This window comes from Gopherus flavomarginatus, chromosome 9 (genome assembly GCF_025201925.1).
Source record: "Gopherus flavomarginatus isolate rGopFla2 chromosome 9, rGopFla2.mat.asm, whole genome shotgun sequence".
NCBI lineage: Eukaryota > Metazoa > Chordata > Testudines > Testudinidae > Gopherus > Gopherus flavomarginatus.
This window is the reverse complement of record NC_066625.1, coordinates 3475973-3498798: the sequence shown is the minus strand read 5'-3', so window position 1 is coordinate 3498798 and position 22826 is coordinate 3475973. Positions and strand designations below refer to the sequence as shown.

Here is a 22826-nt window from a genome sequence, read left to right as displayed (position 1 = left end):
TGGCACACAGCCACTGAATCCTCGCCCCCTCTTCTGGCTGATTAATAGGAGGCTGTGTTAGTGTCTGGGACGAGAGTCCCACTCAGGAGCCCCCCAGTTGAATCTCCGCCCATCAGAGAGGGGCTATATCCTCTGACCACAGCTGCCATCTATCCTATGTCACAGCTGCCCTTGCTGTGTTTTCCTGCTGGGGGTATTTCCAGGGCAGATAGGCGAGGGGGGGGACTGCATGGGGTTTCCAGAGCAGGCCAGTCCCTAACCGATTTTGTCTTCCTTTTTGAGGTCTGGGATATTCAAACCTTGCAGAAGGTGAACACGATCCGAGCGCATGACAATCCTGTTTGCACTTTGGTCTCCTCACACAACATGCTGTTCAGTGGCTCCCTTAAAGCCATTAAGGTAAAGGGCTGAGAAGGCACCTGTTGGGGTTGGGTGGCCATTTGGGGAGAAGTTCGCTGGCAAGAAAAGGCTCTTTTGGGCCTGCGTGGGTATGTCTGCACGTGGTCTGGTTAGCGTTGCAGTGTGAGCTTAGGGGGAGACAGACACTAGGAGGGATGGCTAGTGCTCCCTGCGGCCGAGGCTGCAAGATCGCCAAGATCGCTACAAGGGAGCAGTGATTTCAGGTGCCTCTGGTTTTGGGTTTCCAACCTGAGAGCCCTTCAAAGGGGCCGGTTTCCAGAGGGTGCGTGCCACACAGTCTGGCCACTGGGGGCCATTCAAGGTGTCTGTGGTTGGGCACCCACAATTGCAAGTCCTTTGGAAAATCTTGGCCAGCTCTCTTGGGTTCTGTTTCCAGCTCTGCTGGCAAGTCACCATGTGATCTTGGATGAGCTGCTTAGCTTGGCCGTGCCTCCATTTCCTCATCTGTTGGGGTCTCGCGTGGCTCTAGTGCTTTGGGACTTGGAAGGCACCAGAGAGCTGTAATTCAAACAACCTGAGTTTTTAGTAAACATACATTTAAAAGATAAACCTGGCTCCCTGTATGCCCCGTGAGTGGAGCAGAGATCTAACACCTGCTTCTGAAGCTGCTCCAGTGTCCTGTCCTCCTGACGCACATGCCTCAGTGCTGTGCCCCTGCATTGCTCCCTGGCTCTGCAGCTGCTGCTGGATTGCTCAGTCGAGGGTTCTGGGGACGCTGTATGTATGTTGTATTGCAGCCCCTTAGCACAGGGCATGCGAGTCCCAGGCAGAAAACGTTCTCAACTGCAGTTGCTTCTGTTTAAACTTGCAGGCACGTGGCTCACATTAGTGACGGGCTGTAGTGTATCTGTAGATCAGCAGCTCCAGCGGATCATCCCAGGGCCTGACACCGCCGCTCTCACTTCTCCCCCCACATGCAAGGGCCAGTATGGGATCAAGGCCCCGCTTCCACCCTCATTGGGGACCTTGTGTTGTCTCTCTGCACAGAGGTGGATGTTGTGCAGGAAGCAGCCCTGCAGAGTTAGTCGTGGCCATTTGGACTGGTCTTTCTGACCACAGTGGCCCTGCTTAGCAGCGTGCAAGCTGACGCATCATGTCCCTTTCTGATCCCTGTGTGTGTGCCTGCCACAGGTCTGGGACATCGTGGGCACCGAACTCAAGCTGAAAAAGGAACTGACAGGTCTCAATCACTGGGTGCGAGCACTTGTGGCTTCTCAAAACTATCTCTACAGTGGGTCTTACCAAACAATCAAGGTAAGTACACTGATGACGTGTGTGAGTAAAGCACCTTCCAACCTCCAGCACTAACTTCCTATCTGTGCAAAACCAAAGGCGGCCAGGAGCACTCTGCAGCGTGCTTTCACAGCTGTTGTGTCCCTGACACACTAGAGTTTACTCAGACGATTGTGGCTGGTAGGTTCCCATCTTTGCAGTAATATCAGAGTTTGACAGGTCCAGCTGCTGGGACGTTGTCGTCCATTCTCCGACACTGACCCTGCTGCTGCTAAGAGAAGAGGGGCAGTGTCTGGGCTGCAGAATCACCATCAATCTGCATTTGGTTCCTGTAAGAGTCTTGTCTTTGTTGGCCCAGTCCCTGATGGTTAACTTAGCAGCTGGTGTCTGGACTGTGGTGGAAAGTTGGGGTACATTGTGCCCGGCACCCCCTGCTCCTGCCTGGCTCTGCTATAGCACGCTCTCCCCTCCTGTGACATTGGGGCCACCTCCCCTCCCCTTCCCTTCCTGGGACAGGACCAGGCTCAGGCCTGGTTCTGCTGGGCCCAGTTCTGTATTTTGCTGCCCGTCAGACACTGGCTATGGGAGTGGTGCAGCTCATCCCCTGATAGGAACTTGGTCGAGAGCCTTTCCACCTGTTGCCGGCCCATTGGCCCTGCCTGGGACAGAGCCACTGGCCCCAACAGGCCTTCCAGCCGGTCTGGAAAGGCACCACCGGCTACGCACTGAGAGGAATCCAGTGTATCGTTCTGGGGCTCACTCATTCCTCTTGAACCTGGGCTGCTGCACCGGGGCGACGCTGACTTGGACGGGGGCTGTTTCAGATCTGGGACATCCGGAACCTGGAGTGTGTCCATGTGCTGCAGACGTCAGGGGGCAGCGTGTACTCCATCGCCGTGACCAACCATCACATTGTGTGTGGCACCTATGAGAACCTCATCCATGTAAGAACACGGCGTCCGTGACAGGGCCACTCCCTCCCTGCAGAACAGGGGCACAGCATGGCTAGCCATGCCGGAATATCCCCAGCATCTGCTGTGCCAAACGGTCCACCTCCCTCCTGCCCAGTGGGCTGCCGGGGCACCCCTGGGGATAAGAGATGGACTCCATTGAGGCTACCCAGGCAGTGTGCTTTCCCATTGTCTAGGGGCTGGCCTGAGACCCACCCTCTCTGTGCTGGGGGTGCCAGGCAGTCAGAGGGTGCTGTTACCCTCTCTGGTCTCGCTCTGCTCCACACCCTTGTATGTTGGCTCGGTCACTGTGAGCCGTCTCTCTCCTGTTCTCCTCGTTCAGGTCTGGGATATCGAGTCGAAGGAGCAGGTGCGCACGCTGACCGGGCACGTGGGGACGGTGTACGCCCTGGCCGTCATCTCCACACCGGATCAAACTAAAGTCTTCAGTGCGTCGTACGATCGCTCTCTCAGGGTACGTGCTGCCATGGGCTGGCCTAGCTGGAGGAGAGGCTCCCGAGGCTGAGGGGGAAGCAGCGTTGGGAGGCTAGTCCCCACGTAGACCTCGCACCCTTCCCTCCCCACCTGCAGCCCGTGGGGCAAACGGCTCTCCATTGCTTTTAGCTTCTCAGTGTCAGGTAAGGAGGGGACCACTGGCTGCTGCAGGGGACTGGGAGTGAAGGGTCCTGGGCCAAGTCCCGACTCCTTGTGCCCTCCCTCTGTGTGTTGCACAGTCCCTTTAGCTGTAAAACGGGGCTAGGTGTGGCCCTGTGTGACGTGTTTGGAGAGCCACTGATGCAAGGTGCAGAGCTGCTGTTCCCGGTGACGGTGACTCGTGATGCCACAGTGCAGAGCCTTCCCAGAACCTGTTCGCTACAGACCAGTCTGGCACTGGCCTGGGAGGGGAGAGCTGGGGTTAGTTAGTACCCGCCTGTGGGGCACTGTGCCACTGAACTGAAGGAGTGAGAGGCAGACAGATGTGGTGGTGCTGGGACCATGTCCATATCCTGACAGCTGGGACGTGGTGACGCAGAGAGACTCTCAGTTCAGCGCCCCGGGCCTGGCTCCTGTAACTAACCCGGGTCCCCAGGAGAGTAACATGGTCCCCGAAGGGCAAGGGAGGCCTCTAGGCTGGGGGTGGAGAATTCTTTGGTCTTTGTTCGCACTCCCAGGTTGTTTCCTTCCCTTCGTGCCCAGAGCCCTCTCCTCTGAGCCCCCTTGGTGCCTGAGCAGACAGGCCTTGTGGTCACCAGCTTCGCATTCACACACCCCTGATGTGCTTCCAGGTGTGGAGCATGGACAACATGATCTGCACTCAGACGCTGCTGCGGCACCAGGGCAGCGTGACGGCGCTCGCGGTCTCCAGGGGCCGCCTCTTCTCCGGCGCTGTGGACAGCACTGTTAAGGTCGGTCGCCCCTGGGCTTTCCCCCTGCAGAGAGAACCCAGAGCCCAGCAGCTTGGCCTGGCGGGAGGGGGCAGGAGCACCAGCTGAGATTAGCCTTGTGAGCCCACTCCTGGGGGGGGCTGCAGCTTGGGCCAGCAGCTGTTGCCCATGACATGTCCACTCTTTGGGGGGCTGTGGCTTCAGGGCTGGGGTTCCTGGGCAGGCCAAGAGCTCCCCTTTTCTCCTGGGTCACTAGAGCAGCAGCCGTGGGTCAAGGAGCACAGCAAGCCCTGGCTGGCCAGCAGGGATCACCATGGGCTCAGCTTTGAGAAGGGTGAGGAAAGAACCAGCTGTGTTCCCTTGACTGATCTGGATCCTGGTCGCCCGTCCCTCCCTGCCTCCACAGGTCTGGACGTGCTAACGGCAGCAGCTCCACCAGTCCTGCACCCCGAGCTACCAGAATCTCCTTCTCCTCTGCCGGCCTGTTGGATGATTGACACCGCTCTGAAATAGCTGCTCAGCACCATCACCTGCTGCCTTCCATCGGCCACAGCAGCTACGCCCTCAGCATCGCTAGTCCCTCCAACCTGCCGTCGCCCAGGGACGCCCCAGAAGTCAGCCATGTCCCATGAACTATGTGGGAGACCTGGCCCGCTGCGAGGGCTGGTAGGTCAGTGCTGTTCTCCGTGCTGCACACAGCACCAGGCAGGGGCTTGTTACTGTAGTGTCACCACAGCAGAGCCTGGCCCAAAGGCTCGGCGCTCCAAACGGGACACCTGCTGGCTGGGCTGGTCGGGCCAAGCACGGCACAGCTGGCGTGGACGCCAGGCGGCAATGGGACAGCACAACTCAGGTGGTCGCAGCGGAGCCTCTCGAGGAAGCGAAGAACCAGGAACGAGGTCACTGCAAACAGGAGAATTGAGCTTTGGCCTTGTCCTCCACTCGGGTTCGCACGGGCCCCTCTCTGTCGCTCTTGTATTTAATGTGACTGCCCAGACGACAGCGAGCTGTTGTTTGGCCTTTCAAGAGGAATCTTCCTTGTGTAGCCAGGTACGATTTTTACACCACAAGCTAGTTCTCTGATCAAGTAACACAAGTGATTGGTTCACCCTCCCTGTAATTACAGTCTCCACATTAAAGAGAAAAAGCCTCTGTTGCATTTTTACTCACATTTTCTACGGTTTTTAAGATTGTAATATAATTGGATTATTTCTTCATTGACAATAAAAGTGGAAAGAGCTGTTCCAAGCACGTGTGAGTTACTTGGGGGGGCTTGCTGGGGGAGGGCCAGCTGCCACCCACCTGGCCTTCCACAGGCACGCACTTCCCAACCCTGCACACCTGGGCAGGGGAGCTCGTCCCTGCGTCAGGCCCAGCAGGTGTGGGAGGCCACTAGGGGTATGTCTAGACACCTGCAGCTGGCCTGAGCCCCGGGAGCCCCAGTCAGCCAAGGGCTGGTTCATTGCTGTGTGGACTGCTGGGCTTTGCTGGCTCCCAGGCGAGGGTCCCAGAGCTCGGGCTGCAGCCTGATCCTCAAAGTCTACACAGCCATGAACCAGCCCCACGGTGTGAGCCAGCTGGCAGAGGCCAGCCATGGGACTTTCCTTGCAGTACAGACCTAGGGTAAGACGAGCCGGGAGAAGGGAAGGGTGTGGCACCCGTGGGCATGCAGTGAGTTCTCCCATTGGCATAGGTGCTTTCCCCTCCGGACGCTCGCTCAATAACTGCTGCAGCGGCTCCGGGCCACGCAGTGGAGGAGAATCGGGGTGTCTCTGAGCCAAGGTGCAGATCGGCTCCTGGCAGCAGGAATGACGTAACTGGCAGGAGCTGGCTCACTTGCAGGCCAAGCGAATCCCTGTCTCCCCCCGTTCCCTTCACTTGGTATCAGTCCGGCGCTATCAAAGCAGAGCACTGGGCTTAGGGCTAGGTCTGCCTCACGGCTGTGAGGGCCTGGCCGGGGCCACTATCAACAGGGCTTTGAGCTGCTTGTGGCCCAAAGGTGTTAGAGCCTCTTAGCTGAGGGCAAAAGCCCTGGAAAACCGTCTCCTACCATGGCTAGAGCTGCACCCCCGGCCTTGCAGAGCAACAGCACTGAGTGGGGGCTGAGGAAGAGAGGCCTTGGGGTGTTTGGAATCAAGGCGGAGGGGTTCATATGGGACTAGCACTGCAGCTTCTCCTGGGGTCTCCAGTGTCTGTGGCCCCAGAACGAGGCTTGCCCCGATGAAGGAGCAGGGCTCCAAGCAGACTGGTTCAGCAGCGGTAGGTTATACCCATAGCGGGGGGGGAGGTGGGGAGGAGAGCAGGCCAAAAGCTGCACGGGGAGGCGCTGACCCCTGGTAGCTGAGCAGCACCTGAGATGACAAAGTGAGAGAGCTGCTCGGTCTGCTGGCTTATGCCCTGCCCCTGCCAGACACGGAGGGTGCCTGACTGAGCTTGTGCTGCTGGGTACTTGTCACCCTTGCCAGCAGGCCTTGCCCTAACCCTGGGTAAGGGCACCCGCAGGCCAGTTACACAAAACGGGTGCCTCGCAGTCTGGGCTCCTCCAGAGCTTTGGGGGTGCTAACCCCACTGTTCGAAAGCAGCTCAGATTCCATCTTTCATTCATAACCTACACGGACAGCAACATGCACCTAGAGAGCCATTCACACACCTGCTGGCTCCGAAGAGCAGAGTCCAATGCCACAGCCGCACAGGGTGCGTGGAGGAACCGGCACATTAATTCTGGTTTAAATCTCACACTGAACATACCCAGATTAAGTGGCTGCTGGGTGTGGCCGCCCCATTATCCAGCTGGACAGGGCTCAGAGAGCCAGGACTCAACCCCCTGGGCTGACTTTAGTCAACCAAAAGGTTTCTCCCACTATGCTTAAATGCTGCCACCACCTTTGCTCGCTGTCTAAGCTAAGTGAAAGTGGGGGAATGGGCCCACTACGGGGGGAACTTTGCTGGCTTAGACAGTACCCTGGTGACATGGGCTTGCGAAAGGATCTGAGCCCTCGCACCCACTCCCTTTACCCAGAGGCCTGCCTGAGGTCGAGGGCTCAGAGCAGGGGGGTTGGGGTGCAAGAGGGGTGCAACAGGGGACTAGGGGGCTCAGGGCAAGGGGTGTCTGGCCAATGGGAGCTGCGGGGGAGCGGTGGCTGGAGGTGAGGGCAGCACATAGAGCTCTGCATGCCCCCACCTCGCCAGGGGCCGCAGGGACCTGGTGCCAGCTGCTGCCGGGAGTGGCACGGGGCCAGGGCAGGCAGGGAGCCTGCTTTAGCCCCGCTTCTCTATGGGGCTGGCAATCCTGCAGGCAGGCTCCAAGTCTCACCTGCAGGGCCTCTTGGCTGGGGGTGTCTCCCTGCCCTGGGCCCGCTGCCCAGGGTCCCCCTCGCTCAGCCCCGCCCTGCTGCTCCGCCTCCAGCTCAGCTCAAGCCCCCCAGCTCTCCTCTTAGCTCTGCCCCACTCCTGCCCAGGCAGCCCCAGCTCAGCTGGGACTGCCTCACTCCCTGACTGCTTTGTCAGTCAGGCTGATCTGGCATGTTGGCTTCGCCTCATTGGCTCGGGGTGGCCTGTCCATCACAGGGGACCTGAGGGCTCATTGCCCCTTGCCCTTTGGGACTGGGCGCTAGCCAACCCAAAACCCAATAGGCCCCTTACCTAAGCTTGCTTGGGTTGCCAATTTTCTAATAGCAGAAGACTGCACACCCTGTGTGTGTTCGTTTCTGATTGGTACAAGCAAAGTTTACACCAAGTAGGGGAGCAGGTGCCTAAAAGCCCCCGCCCCTCCCCCGGGTCACTCCAGTTCCCTCTCCTTGCTGTGCTCGCTCTCCCCCACCCTCGCTCCCTTTCACTGGGCTGGGTCAGAAGGGTGAGGTCCAGGGCTGATGGGCTCAGAGGGTGGGATATGGCTGGGGCAGAGGTACCTGAGGGGTTGGGGCGCCAGGTGGCACTTATCTCAGGCAGCTCCCGGGAAGGCAGGCAGCAGCCGGCATGTCCGGCTCCTAGGCTGCAGCACATCCCGGGGGATCCACGTGTTGCACCCTGCAATCACCACCCCCCACAGATCCCATTAGCTGGGACTCACAGCCAATGGGAGTGCAGAGCCTGGGCAGGGACAGTGCACCAAGCACCCCCCACACACACACACACCTCCACCTACAGACATGCTGGCCACTTCCTGTCTTCCCCAGAGCCAGGCAGGAAGCCTGCCTTCATCCCACTGCGCTACCCGCCAGACTTTTAGTGGCCTGGTCCCTGGTGCTGACCAGAGCCACGAGGGTCCTTTCTGACCAGGTGTTCCAGTCAAAAACCTGATCCCTGGCACCCCTAAAGCGTGGCAGGGCCAAGCCTAGCTGCAGACATCACCCCCCCACACACACACACCCACACACTCTACTGTGTGTTGTGGCTAGTAGGAGGGGCCCTGCCCCGCCAGGCCATGGGGGTTGCCTTAGTGCCCAAGGAGGACAGCACCACCACCTCTGCGTTGGTTCTGGGTGCAAGTCCCCTCTCCCTTCTCACACACTTCGGGACACCCTCCCACCCCTCGCTTTACGCTGCCTCCGGCAGGTCCCTCTTTCTGCCTCCCCCAAGTGCCCAGTGTGAGTGCAGGCCCAGGAGAAGCCCATCCCCTGCTCCAGCTGTCCTGGGGCCCCTCCTCTGAGCCCAGCTCAGGCATGGGGCTGCAGCAGCTGCTGAGCAGTGGGAAGGGGGTCTGCTGCCTGGGCCCAAGCAGCCAGGTGGCCCTGGCCCCTGGCACTGCAGGCTGGGCCCTTGGCCGTGCACAGGCTGGAGTTACACATTTGATAGCCCCTGATCCCGTCCATAGCGCAGCCCCATGGCCCGCCCAGACTACCTGCAGCATCCAGTGATGACGTGGGCGCTAGCTCCTGCTCATACCGGACGAGAGCAGGTTGGCTAAACCCTGAGACAGCCCCACGGCCAGGGAATCTGAACCACTCCGCTCCAGAGGGGTTTCACATTCTTGCTAAGCCTTTCATCCAGCACCTGAATCAAATGGGGGAGAGTGGGGGGGCACAGCTGCTGCTATAACACGGGCATCCTGAAGAAGCGAATACTAGGAGCTTTGCTTGCTTTGCTCTCTCCGGTAACAAGGCGTTTTGAGCTGGCTGACACCATCCTGTCTCTTGAGCCGTTTCCTCACCCACGCTTTCAATCAAGGAGAGTTTTTTTAGGAGTAACGGTCAAGTTTAGCATCAAAAGCCTTCAAGTGTCTTGCTGGAGCCAGAGCCACAGGAAAGGGTGTGACCTCAGCCCCAGCTCCTTCACCTGGTGCCAAAACCATTTACCTCGTCTGGGCCAGGCCAACGCATCGAGCTTTGGGCACACCCCTGGTGAACACAGTGCAGCCAGGGGCCAGGCGCTCTGCCCAAGCCCCCAAGCTACAGGACCAGCTCTGGGTGTTCTGCTTAGGGCAGTTCCAGTTCCATCCCAATCTGCCAATTTGCAAAAGGTGTCAGCATTGCATGTGCTTGACCTGAGCCAGGCAGCAGCCAGGCTGGGGATTTCACACCCTGGCAGGCTCAGCAGCTGTGAAGCAAGCAGGGAGGGTTTGGTTTAATTGTCCCGCAGCGCAGTGACCGTGTCAGTCCCCATGTCCACAGGTGGCTGCCCCAGTTTTCCGTGCTACTTGGTCACCCCTATGCTCCTGGGAGGGTTAGGAACACCTGCTCCTCCACGCCACAGTCACTTCTGCTAGGGTTGTAGCAGAACACCCAGGCCCTGTCTGGCCGCACCCCCCCCCCATTAGTGACAGCAGCCAGGCCTAGCAAAACAAGAGGGGCGCCCACCTTGAGTTTTCAGACATTTATTGAGAGCCGATGGCAGTAAATGCAGTCAGTCAAGCATACCACTGCCACATACCTGACAAAAAATTACAGTATGAGTCAGTCCATCGCAGGGGACCAGAAGGACATATACACACACTGTACAACCTGGTGCTTTAGGAATGGTTTGTACCATGGAATTTTTTTGGTTGGAGTTAATTCCCAACACTAAAAATAACATTTGTCTCTTTTACAATTAAGGTTGATAAAGGATTTTTGTTTTTTTTTCCCTTTAAATATTTGTTGCCAGACTTTTTATAGGAGCAAACGTCTTCAAAGCACCACGAGCCATTTAATATTCAGAATAGTCATAATAATATAGGTGGAACCGAAGCACAGAAGAGCAGGGAAAAGCACCAAGATGCATAGCTTTGACAGAATGGGAATACAATACAGATTCCATAACTTAATCATAAAAAATATATATATATATATATGTATATATCCATCATGTAGAACTTTATGGATTTTTTTTTTAAGATACATTTTTTTCTTTACAACAGATAGTTCTAGGCTTTTTTTTAAAAGAAATTTCAAAGTTGTGCCAAACACATCTGGATCAGCAAACACAATGGGAGAGAGAGAGAGAGAGAGCAGTTTGCACTTCTCAGAAAAAATATTACATCAACACATTGTTTTGAAACCACAAGCAAAATGTATTCATCAGAATTCAAGCAATAAACCAGATTCCAAATCCTGTTTATACATGAATATACAACTGTGTATTCTCGAGAATATGCGCGCGCGCGCACACACACACACACACACACACACACTCACACACAAAAAAGAAAAAACAATCCTGAAGACACCTAAGAAAAATAAAACAACCTCCAGATCATAGTTAACAAAAACCTTCATGAAACAAGGCACATCCTTTGAGTTTCTTAAACTGTGTACAAATAAAGGAAGAAAACGGAATTCCAACAGAAAAAGGAACCGAACGCTGTTTGCACAGACCTTCTAACGAGATAAAAGGTACCTTATGCTTGTGCTACTCTTAATATGATCTTGCCACAAAGACATAGTTTATTGTAATCTAATAGATTTTCTCAAGCTAAAATCCAGTTCTCTTGATTTTTTAAAAACTTTTATTATATAAGTGATACTATTTTTAATATTTTAAATATACATTTGTTAAAGTTTTTTTTTTTTTAATTTCTGGGGGAAAATATCTGTCTTAAATCTTTTTTTTCCCAATAAATTAATACTTCTTTATATAGCTTATTATTTCTTCATCCCTTATCACCCTCCACAGAAAGAGTTTTTGTTCCCCAACTAGGAAGTGTTCACAACACTTCACTGCAGCAGGGCATTGTCCTAAATACAGGCCTCGCTCAGCCATGTGCACCACTGCTCTGCCTGCTTCGGCTAAGGCCCTCTTTCCTCTGCAATGAGCTCAGCACATGTAATAAAGCTACGGGGATACAGAGCGAGCTAACAACCTTCTTGGAGCAGGAGGCTCAAGCCAGAAGTGAAGGAGCTGAACCCACAGGCTGGTCTGAATGCTTCTAGCCCAATTTTGGATCCCCAAGGACATTGGTTTGACAAAGGAGCAGACATACTGGGATGTGACGGGGGAAAATCACTGGCACTTGCAAGAAGCAGGGAAGCCAATCCCAGCCCCCTCACTCACACATGGCGACGCTGACATCCATGGGCCCAGGCCTGCGAGTAACAGCTACCTACCTGGGCACAGGCTGCAGGATGGGAGACCTCAGAACTGGAGCCCTTGGGAGACGGGAAATTCTGGTCTGTTAAGAATTTGGAGGCAAACCCTGACAACACATCAGCCGCTCGGCCTCGGCCCTGCTGGCCAGCCCGAGGCATTGATGCTTCCACATCAGTGAACAGTTCCACGGCTGTTTGTTAGTTCTGGGCCGGGTGTCACCCCTGCTTGTTCAGACACAGCAAGGGGCAGCGAGGAGGGAGCCAGGTTCTAGACATGGGGCAGGACATTGAGACTTTAGAAACTGATGAATAGTTTGGGATTTCCCAGACATGCCTCCCTCCCCCAGTCCCTTGGGCCAGCATCGCAGCGCATGGCTCACCTGCCCCTTGGAGACTTGAAAAGGGACTAGACATTTCTAGGGGGAATCCAGCAGAACCGGAGTTAGCGTAACTAACGGCAACACACACATGGGCAGGGACATTAAATCTCCCGCGCCAGGGCTGTAGCCAAATGCTCATGGGTAGGGCTTGTCTCCATGGCCCTGCGGTGCAAGCCAGAGGGGTGGGAATGGTTGAGCACTCTAACTTCCCCCTGTAGATCGGCTGGCATGAGCTAAAAGGTACACAGTGCATTGTAACCTAACGGCCACGCTGACTCAGACCAATGGTCCATCCAGCCCAGTGTCCTGTCTTCTGGCAGTGGCTGGCACCAGATGGTTCAGAGGGAATGAAGAGAACAGGGCAATTATTGAGTGATCCATTCCCTCCTGTCCAGCCATCAAAGGACCAATCCTCCATGAATTTGGAAGCCAGTGTACTTTGGCTTCACCACACCCTCTGGCAATGAGTTCCACAGGTTAACGGTGTGTTGTGTGAAGAAGTCCTTCCTTCTGTTTGTCTTAAACCTGCTGCCTCTTCCTTTCAGCTCTATAATTCCCGGCAGTGCCCTGCAGACAAGCCCTAAGAGACCAGGAGGAGGCCTAATGAAAGCAGAGGGGAATTATACTACATCTGCCACTGCGGCATTCTTACATCCACCCGTCTCTGCTGCATCTGGAACTGGCCCCTCGCTGAGGAGGGACACTGGACTAGCAGGAGCCCATGGGCCTAGACTGGAAACTGGCAGCACATTTCTAGGGAGAGCGGCTCCCGCCCAGGGCTGGGCTCCCCACGGACGGCGGGGTGTTCAGAACACCGCCCGGAGCAGTGGGATTAACCAGCAGCGTGCGGCACCTGCTCTGTCAGTCAGTGGCCCAGGGGGGAACTGTCGGCCACACCTGTCGTTGCAGCAGGGCTTAGCCGTGAGGCTAACCTGCCCAGGCCGCGTGCTACGGGGTTATGCACGTGTTAGCTACTGCGGCTCTCCAAGGTCACGTCTGACACAAGCTGGTCTCCCGGAGGGCAGGCAGGGCTGGGGCGCAGGGTGGGGGACGTAACAGAGCAGTCCCAGGAAATGCTGCTGGCTCCCCATGCAGGGCTGACTGGGACAAGGAAAGGGATTTGTTCCCTGACTCCCTCTGCTCCAGGGGCATTAGCGCTGCCCCAGCCCTGCCCTCTGGGCTGGTGGGGGGAAGGAGCAGCAACACTGGAGCAGTGAGGCCTGACCGGCCACTTGGGAATCCATCACTAGGGACTCCTGTATTGTGCTTGTATGAGGGGTGCTGCAGCCCCATCCCTGGCTCTGAATACCCACAGGCTGGCGCCCACAGCTCTCAGAGCACTGACCAGCCCCTCGGCTCCTGCCATCGGAGCCCCTGCCCTCAAGCAGCATCTGCAGGAGGATTCTCTGCCCCACTCCCAGCACAACTTTCCAGGCCTACCACTGCTCACCCCCTCCACAGCCCAGCTCACACCATCCCCAAAGGGTGAGCCCCAGATCCCCACTTGCACCGCGTCCCCCACAGCCCCTCTGCTCCAGGGACACCCCACCATTGGGGCCGAACGCACACAAGCATCCCTTTCAATGGAGGCCTCCCTCCGGGGCCCCCAGCCTGCTGCCACGGGCGTCCACCAAGCACAGCCAGGCCCCCGCGGCCAAGCTGCGACTGGCTGTCACTCCAGCAGAGAAGCGGGACGAGGACGGGCATTAAAGGCTGAACAGTCCAAGTCAAGGACAAAATCTTTGGAAGCCAAGCGGTTGTGAGTGGAGAACGGGGCAGGTGATGGGGCTGTGCTCAGATTTCCAACAGCCTTTTCTGTGTAGTGAAAGCCACCCGGGAACCACCTCCTCGGGCAGCCGCCAGGAGCCGCCCCAGGAGGGATTGGTACGTGGGGGGGGTCTTTTCTATATTTTTCTTTTCTTGTCATAACACTGTCTCAAGCATGCAAACCTACAAAGCTTTCTCACGGTGCCAGCGCAGAGCGCTGCTTCCCTGGCAAGACGGCCCCCAAAATAACCAGAACACAGAAAAAATAATCATTTTAAAAAATGAAAGAGCTAATTGGTCAAACCGGACTTGTCACCAGAACAACGTCTCACAGTCACAGCTTCTCAGCACCAGGAAAGAACAAACAAACACCTTCCGAATAAAACAAAGCATGCAGCTAACCGAACGCCAGCGGGCAAGCCCCCATCCTGGCACCCACAGCAGGCGGCCCCGGCCCACCACTCCTAGCATCTCCCAACATCAGCAGACGGGGGCATGGGAATGCAGACGGCGGCACACGGGATAATGGCAGTGCTCGGTCGAGACACGATAGCAACACGGCGTCACCAGAACAAGAGTCTAACCCAAACCGAACGGAGAGGAAAGCCGATGGATCAATACTGATTCGGGCCACGTTTGGCTACACACAGAGTTGTCACATCTGGGAGTCCGGTGAGAGAGAGAGGACGATCAGTTCAAACTAAAAAGGTGGAAGTTCAGCTAGACGGCACAACCGGAACAGAACCGTTCTCGCTGGATCTCGGGTTTGGCCTGGAGAGGCGAGTCAGGGGACGAGCCCCACCCCACTGTGTTCTTGGCCTGGCAGTTGGGTTTCGATGGCATTACGGGCACCATTATCCCACGGTCGCTTGCTATTTAGATAGGGAAAAAAACATAACAGGGCTTTTTGTTTTTTTGCTTCTGCAAACCCACTCCCGCCAAAAGCCTGCCCCAAGCGCCGCAGGCCACGGTCTGTGTGAGCACAATCCTGAGGTAATCTTTTCTTCTTTGTGCAAACCCCGAAGGATGGGCTAGTCGCCGAGGGCGGACAGGCTGTACAAGGGGCAGGGAGGGGGCTGGGAGTCAGGGGATCGTTGTGCCCTTGTACCCACGGTAAATCCTGAGGTTAGCTGGGGTTCTCCTCGGGCCTCATTCCAGCATGGCGTCCAGCTGGTCGGCCAGGTCGTCGAACATGCTGCCGATGTCGTCCAGGATGCTGACTGTGCTCTTCGCTTCTGTGGCAGAGCTGCGGGTGCAGAGAGCGTCCGTTAGCATCGGCAGAGGGGCGTGGGGGTGGGCTGCACCCCACAGGACCGCTCCCCAGCTCGTGGCTGATGTGGGTCTCGCCCAGAGGGAACATGGAGGCAAGAGGGGTGTCACACTGAGCAGTGGGGTAACTTTCCACCCAAACTGCAGGGAGAGGACCCAGGCCCTCAGAGCCCAGCAAGCCCTTCCACCCCCCCCCCCACAGCCCATGGCAAGGTAACTTCCCGCCTGTCCCCCCATCTGTACAGTTCTACTCCTCAAACACCCCTCCCCAAATACTCCTCGTCCTGCCCAGGGTGCTCCTCAAGCCTGTGTCCCACCCAAACCCTCCTCCATAAGGGCCCCCTCAAGCCTGGATCTCCCCAAGAACCCCCAATACTGCCCCTTGCCCCCCACACACCTGTGTCCCTCTTTCAGCTCCCCTTGGGTCCCCCTCAGAACTGAGCCTCTTTCCTTGGGGAAACAAGGAGCTGGAGCTGCAAGGGAGCTGGGCTCTTGTCTCCCCTCCTAGCTGTGGGGTAATTGGGGGTCTCAGCCAGCTCCACAAGGAGGGGGCCATGGAGCAGCCCCTAGAAGCATTGTCCTTCAAAAGCTGAAAGGGGGGTAACCTGGGGAGGGGGGGTAGGAGGCAGGAGTCTGTATCTATTAGCGCATATGTCCCTAAAGAACCCGGAACTAACCCCAGGAGTCCTGCAGGCTTGTCGGCATGGGAGCTTTTCCAGTGATACCAGTATAACTCTACTGGTACAGCTAAACCCCAACAGTTCTCCTGGGCTAACCCTAACCCTGTTCCAATACAGGGGCTTGTCGACACTAGAAACTCTACAGCTGCACCGCTGCCATCGATGGGAGTGTCCGCCTCCCCGAGAGGCTGGAGCTAGGTCGACCTAGTGCAGTCTTCATAGGGACTTGGATTTTTCCACCCCCCACCCCCAGTGACACTGCTCGGCCGATCCTAAGAGTAAGTTTTCTCAGCGTAGTTTAAATCATTTCCCGAGCATAAGCTAAACTGGAAGTAGGGCCTCTTGCACCAGAGTAAGAGCATCCACACAGGGTGTTATAACTGCAAGGCTCTGAATTCACACCCCCACCTTATTCTGCTATCACTTCCCTAGGTGCACATGCCCTGCATGCACCATTCCTTCGCGGCCTAGCAATCAGCTGTGAAACCCACTGGCCGAGTGCGCATCCCCACCCCTCTGGGAGCAGGGCCACGTAGAAGATAACAGCCTTCTACTGCTACCACTTATTTGTTAGCTTACATGGCTGAGCCCTGCTGACAACCCACAACCCAAGACCGTTTAAAAAACCTAGGGAATTACCTAACCCTCCCCCCCTTTACAAGCACGTGAAGGGCTGCAAAGCTAAGCACTGGCAGTACCTGAATTAAGGTTGTCTGCAGTAAGTGCCGTCACACTGGGCTCTGTAGAAGGGAGCCCCTGCCCTGAGGAACTTAGAAAGACTGACCCAGTGGAGACCAGACTCACCAGGAGACCCGCAGGAATGGGGACAGCTGAGCTTTGTCTACACTAGGTGAGAAGGGACTTTTTCCAATGGAGCTAACCTGGCTAAGCAAACAGCTCCCGCCTGACACCGACAGGGAGTACCGTATCCCTGAAGCATGAGGAGCAACAGCCCTTGCACCCACGGACTCTTTCCTAATTGCCCTGCTGGACTCTCAACCCGGACACTGTCCAGCAGCAGTGAGTCCCAAAGGTCAGTGCCCCTCACAACCAAGGCACAGCCCCGTGCGCATGCGCATGAGGGAGCGGGATCCTTACTCTGCTGCCTGCCCGTCCTCCTGCTTGATCTTCTCCTCCACGGCCTGCAGGGCAGCTGCCAGCGAGGCGCTGGTCTCCTCCAGCTTCTGGTGTGCCATCTCGGGGCTGGCACTCTCCATCGAGGGCCCGGCAATGGAGGAGCGTGGCGGCTTGACAGGCACCTGCTGGGGCTGCCCGCCGGGTGACAAGGGCTTGGCGGGGCTCGAGCAGAGCGAAGGCGGTGTGCTTGAAGGCTTGATCGTGGTGGTGAGCTGCTTGGCAGGGGATGGGGTGGGCGTGGAGCCCGCGCTCACTGACTGAATGGCAGCGTGGGGCTTGGGGGGCTTGGGTGCCGTCGGGGGTGGTGGGGGCTTGGGCGACACCGGGGGTGGGGTGCCATGGACTCGCTTCACCTCTGCAGGAGAGAAGAGAGGAGAGGGCTGTGAGGGTCAAAGCCATTGCTGTTAACATGGGGAGGCTGGGATCTGGGGAGGGGAGGGTCGCCCCTGCCCTGGGTGAGAGGGGCTGGCATCAGGGGGTGGGGGGTCGCCCCTGCCCCCTGGGTAAGAGGGGCTGGGATTGGGGGGGGTCTCCCCTGTTCTGGGTGAGAGGGCCTAGATGAGGGCAGTCACCCCTTTCCTCTGGAGGGGGCACACTAATTGGAGCCAGCATCAGGCCTTTGGGAAGCTTCCCCACAGTCAGCAGCAGAGCCGGGAATAGAACCCAGGAGTCCTGGTCCCCACCTCAAGGCCAGCCCTCCCCACAATGAACCGCAGTTAATATGAAACCCAGCCCCTCATGGGCTAATGAATTTTTGCAATACAATCCAGCTAAAGAAGCAGGCAGCCAGTGACACAGCTGGGGGGGCTTATTCCACAGAGCTCCCAAACCCCAAGTGGCAAAGCCTGCTCCCAGGCGCTGGAGGGTTAGCAGCAGAGCATTAAAAACCACCTGCCAATGGAGCTCACCCGGCACGCATGCACCCAGCCTTAAACACTTCTCCGGCTCCAGCTCACACCGGGCCCTGGGCAAGGATTATTTCGCTGGGCTGTCGCCCAGTGGGCCCTTGAGTTCTGCCTGCAGATCAGCCCTGCGTTAGGAAGAGCCAGCATCCACGACCCGCGGACATGGAGACCAGGGCTGCAGAAATTGTTCTGTTAGCGCTCCTCCCTGGATGCCACTCTATCCACCTGTAACCCAGCGTCTAGAGACCAGTTAGTGCCACCAGCTCGCAGGACCAGGCCACAGCAGTGCTGGGCAACCTGTGGCCACCACTTCCCGCAGCTCCCATTGGCTGGGAATGGCGAACCACGGCCACTGGGAGCTGTAGGCATTCGTGAAAATGTAACAAACTGTCTGGTGGCCCACCAGTGGCTTACCTTGACGGGCCACAGGTTGCCCCTCACTGCCATAGAAGCTTTTACTCCTAGCTCCAGAGCTACAGTGGGTCCCCAGACGTGCCACGCTAGGACTCTGTCGTGGACTCCAGTGAACGTGCCACTCCTCTCCCAGGAGCGTTAGGAATTATGGGGCCTGGCTGATTGCTGGGACAAGCCGCCGAACGCTGCACAGAATCCCAGCGGCTGTTCCCAGAGGGGTCTTTTCACTTCCCACTCATCCAAGGGGCTGATGCACAGCAGCTGCTGGCCAGGACCCGGGACCCGGCCAAGCTGCGCAGGATGGGGTGTGGGGGAGGTGGAGCATCCAATGGAGGCTGTCTGGAGGCAGGATGCACATGAGGCTGGAAGCTCTCTGGGGCAGGGACTGTCTTTTGCTCTGTCTGTACAGCACCTGGTGCCATGGGGCCCTGGGCCACAAGTGGACTTCTCGGTGCTACCACAATCCAAGCCATAAATGACAATGGGCAAGGCTGGAATGGAACTGATCTCTCACTGTTCTGCCCCAGCGGAAGGAGTCCCACTCTGCCCGCGGTGCTTCTCTCACATCCCTGTGGGGCAGTGCTCACCGAGAACAGGCTCACGCTACAGAGGGAGGCCCAGAGAGGCTCTGCCGGGCAGCAGAAGGGCAGGCAGGGGCTGAAGAGATGTCCTGGCCCACCTGCCAGCCGCCATGAGGGAAGGCTTCCCTCTGCGCGAGCCATGAGGATCGCTCCTCGTCAAGCCGTGTGGAGGGAGCCCAGCCTGGTGCTGGGAGAACTGCCAGAGACAGAGATGGGCTGCAGAGCTACCTGCCGCAGGCAAAGGGGATTAAACCCAAAACACCCTCAGCACATGCTTGGTTAGCACGGAGCCCCCATCACCGCACTCCGCTGCTGCCGTACGGACCACGAGGCAGGGCCCTGCGCCAGTGCTAGCACCAGCCGGCATTAGCCTTAGCGCTCTCCCAGGCAACAGCGAACCGACTCTGACCCCACTGAGCTTGTGGGCTCTCAGGAGCAGAGCTGGACTCCTGCCAGCTCCCTCGGCGGGACACCACCTACCTGGGCTGCCGGGGCTGGGGATCGGTGCCTTTTTGGAAGTGGGTGTGGGCAGCCCGGGGACCTTCTGTGCTTGTGGGGTTAACACGGGCTTGGGAGAGACCGGCGGCTTGAAGGGCTTTTTGGGCTCCCCGCCCACAGCCTGCGGCATATGTTCCAGCCTGTCCTGCCTGTTGCCTGCAGCAGGGCCCAGCGGGGGCGTCTCCGCGCCGCTCATCTCAGACGCCGGCCTCCGCTTGATGGTGCCAGTGCCATTCTGGTAGATGGAGAGGGGGGCTGGCTCCAGCCCCTGCTCCTTGTCTTTGGACTTCGGCCGTCGCTTGACCGTGTCCGACTCAGTCAGGATGAACTTGACGCTGTCCTGCTGGCTCTGTTTGGCTCGGATCCTCCTCTTGAGCGTGGCGCTGGCCTCCACCTTGGCCAAGTCCCCATGCCGGTGAGCAGGCGACAGCCCCTCCCCTGCCTCGCCCTTGGCCAGCCCCATCTGCCGGGGCCGCTGCTTGATGGTCAGGTTCCCTTCCTCGGCAAAGGGAATGTTCTCGGCCGAGCTGTTCTGGGGGGAGCCCCCATGCTCCGCACGTAGCCGCTCCACCAGGCCGCCGTCCTTGCCCGTGTCCGACCTGATGCTGTCAGAGCGCTCCCTTCGGGCGGCCGCGATGAGGCCGGTCACGGGGCCGCTGATGGTCCTGCGCCGGTTCACCACCTCCCCGTCCAGGCCGATGGCGTCTTTGTGCTTCACAGTGGCCAGGACGGCGGCTACGCGGGAATGCTCTGGGCTGGCCAGGTGCATGGCACCAGCAGGGTGCAGGTAGTAGCCTTCGGGTCCCTTCCCTCCTCCTCCTGGGTGAGGCTTCTGCAGGGCCAGTGCCCGGGCGCCCCCCCCAATAGAGGACATCTCCAGCATGGCGGCGATGCTCTTCACGCTGCCCGCGCTGCCTGTGTCCACGCTGCCCCCCACGTCGCTCGCGCGCCGCTGCTCCCGGTAACTCTCCTGCACCTCCTCATCCTCCCCGCCAGGCGCGTCCCCTTCCCCCTCTTTGCTGAAGTCATCGGCCATGTTGGTGCTGGAGATGGCGGAGCTGGAGCGCTTGGGGGGCGGCGGGGGTGGCCCCTTCTTCTTGGGCCTGACAGCAAAAGATTGGCTGCGGTTGACGTTCTTGTCTCCACCCGACTGTGCCCGCACCGAATGGCTCCTGCCCACCCGCCGCTGCACTGTGGCATAGGGCCCGGCATCCGGCACCAGCAGCTCGTCCCGCTCCTGCTCGCTGTCGGACACTGCATATCGGTTCAGGCTGTGCGCACGCTTCTTCGGCCTGCCCAGCTCCTCCTCTGCCTCCCCGTTCTGCGGCGGCAGGCAGAGCACGGGCACCGAGACTGGCAGGACTGGGACTCCTTGTGCCACGGGGCCCAGTGGGTGCCCGGCGAGGCTTTCGCCCTCCACGGGCTGCGGCATGACATAGGCAAAGCCCCTGTGGGTGGGGGACTGAGGCAGGGACCGAGGCGACATGGGGCGGTCAGCCTGCTGGAGGAGCTGTGGCGTGGGCTTGACCTTGGCTGTGGCGTGGGGCACGATGAGCGTCTGGGGCGAGGATGGCCGCGGTTTGGTGGGCGTCTGCGGTGGGGTGAAGCGCCCTCCGGCCGGGGGGAATGACTGCCTGGGCTTGCCTGGCACTGGGGGCACGCTGGCTCTCTTGACGGGGTGCCCATGCCGTGTGGGCCTGACCTCCTTGGGCATGCTGGGGGGCCCCTCCTTCACCTCCTCCGTCAGGAACTCCTGGCTCTTGGACATGGCTGTGCTCGGCCCCTTGGGCCCGTCCCCCAGCAGCTCCTGGGAGCTGCTTATGTGCTTGGCCCGGCCGCTCAGGCTGTTCTCATGCACATGCCTGGAGGAGGGGCCCCGGTAGCCTGCTCCGTCCCGGATATGTGCCACATGGTTCGCCTGCTTCTCCTGGCCCTCGGATGCCTCGCCCGTGCCCGTGAGGGCCACCTGCAGCTCATTGCTCAGCTCGCTGTCCTGGAAGGTGGTCATCTTGGGAGACTGGCACTCGGCGTTCTCCTGCTGGGGGGACTCGATGGCCAGCACGTCCAGAGACTGGGGCGCCTTCTTCTTCAGGGTCCCTGACTCGTACTTGACGTACTCAGCCTTCTGGATTTCTGCCAGCTTCTTCACCGCCAGCATCAGCTTCTTCTGGTGGCCTGGAAGGGGGGGAAGGGACACATGGCACAAGGGGGCATTAACCAATGAGGAGCAACTCGTCCCACCAGCAAACCCACAGGCCCTGGTGCTGGCCTGTGGATAATGATGTTTTTTCCCCCAATCCAGCCATGCCCACACCCTGAGTGAGCGCTCGTCTCCCACGGAGCATCGGGGGGGCCTTGGCAGCTTAACCAGGGCTGTGTATTTTAGGGTGTTTTCACTAAAAGGAGGCTGCCAGGTTAGAGACACATGGGTGGGGGGGGGTTCTTACTGGTGTCAGCCGAGTTCTCTGGAGTTCCCCTGGTGACAGGAAAGCAGATGTGACCCAGGTGGCCAGATTTGAGCCAACACTTCCAGCCCTTTAACTATTTTGTTTGTTTCCCGGCTGTGTGGGGACTATTCCTACTGGGAATCACTGCGCAGCACCCAGCGGCTAGGCAGGGGGAGATCTGGGGCGAAGCAACAACCCCCTAACTGAAGCAACTGGTGGTTCTGGTGAGCAGGAAGGCAGCCAACCACAGGGGCCCTTGACAGGAGAATCTCTCCCAGCAGAGGGGAGGCTGATAGGTTTTCTAGCTCCCATCTGAGCTAACAGTGCCACCATTAGCTGGCTTCTCCGGGAGCTACACACGCCCGCTATCTCCAGGCATTGCTCCTTTACGTGCTCCAAGCGCTGTTATGAATCCTGATCTCTCCTCCATTCAACCCCCAGAGTCTCTCCTCACCCGCAAACCCACCTTGGCTGCCTTGCTCAGTTTGTTTGTTCCTGGCCTCAGCCGTCCTATCGCCACATGGGTGCAGAGCGTAGCGATCCACCCAGAGCTGGCCAGGACAAGAGACCTCGCTCACTACAGACTGCATCGCTACCTTACTTCCTAAACCTGAAGTTACTTGCATGAATATGTCAAAAAAGACTCAGGGACTTAACCCGCCACCAATTTCCACTAACAACCAACTGCACGTGCTCTCTGCACTGGTGGCTTTAATGTCACCTTTAACATTGGAGAATCCACCACTTCCATGCTTAATTGCCCTCACTCTGCCTTATTTCTAACAGGAACTTGCCTGGCTTCCAGCCACTGTTTCTTGCTCTGTCTTTCTCTGCTAAACTGAAGGCCCTTTAGCCACTGGTATATTGTCCCTGTGAAGACACTGAGCTGATGCTGTAACCAAATCACCTCTTGACCATCCTGCTGTAAGCTAGAGATTGAGCTCTTGGAGTCTCTCGCTGTCTGGCATTCTCTCCACCCCACCAATCCGTTTTGTGGCTTTTTTCGGCCCCCTCTCCAATTGGTCAACATCCTTTTTAAATTGGGGACGCCCGACCTGGGCTCAGCATGCCGAGATCGGTCTCACCAATGCTGCTCACGGGGGTAAAACCACCTCCCTGCCCCCCTGTTTCTCCAGTCAAGCGTCACACCAGCCCGTTTGGCCATGGCATCGCACTGAGAGCTCACATGGCGTGTCTTGTGCGTTATCTAGAAGCCAGCAGTGTACAATCTGGGGCTTGTCTATATAAGGAAATTGAC

At 57.9% G+C, this 22826-nt stretch overlaps 2 protein-coding genes across 8 annotated transcripts in view; one reads left to right on the top strand and one right to left on the bottom strand.

Annotated features, from left to right (window-relative positions):
- Positions 1-5228, top strand: part of TRAF7 (TNF receptor associated factor 7) — a 48075-nt gene extending 42847 nt beyond the window's left edge. For all 5 annotated transcript variants that reach the window (XM_050968584.1, XM_050968586.1, XM_050968585.1 and 2 more), the window contains 6 exons: positions 283-399; positions 1552-1674; positions 2478-2597; positions 2947-3078; positions 3890-4009; positions 4395-5228. In XM_050968584.1, coding sequence (XP_050824541.1) covers positions 283-399; positions 1552-1674; positions 2478-2597; positions 2947-3078; positions 3890-4009; positions 4395-4409 — 627 coding nt within the window. In that variant the 3' untranslated portion in view covers positions 4410-5228. The remainder of the gene's footprint in view (positions 1-282; positions 400-1551; positions 1675-2477; positions 2598-2946; positions 3079-3889; positions 4010-4394) is intronic.
- Positions 5229-13390: 8162 nt separating this feature from the next.
- The window catches only part of CASKIN1 (CASK interacting protein 1), a 56568-nt gene continuing 47132 nt past the window's right edge, over positions 13391-22826 (bottom strand). For 2 of the 3 annotated variants that reach the window (XM_050968544.1, XM_050968545.1), the window contains 3 exons: positions 19104-21296; positions 16685-17078; positions 13391-14883 (listed from right to left, as the gene is read on the bottom strand). In XM_050968544.1, the coding sequence (XP_050824501.1) occupies positions 14787-14883; positions 16685-17078; positions 19104-21296 (2684 nt within the window). In that variant the 3' untranslated portion in view covers positions 13391-14786. Of the gene's footprint in view, positions 14884-16684; positions 17079-17562; positions 17804-19103; positions 21297-22826 lie in introns of those variants that run through there. The other variant, XM_050968543.1, reaches the window with a different exon arrangement.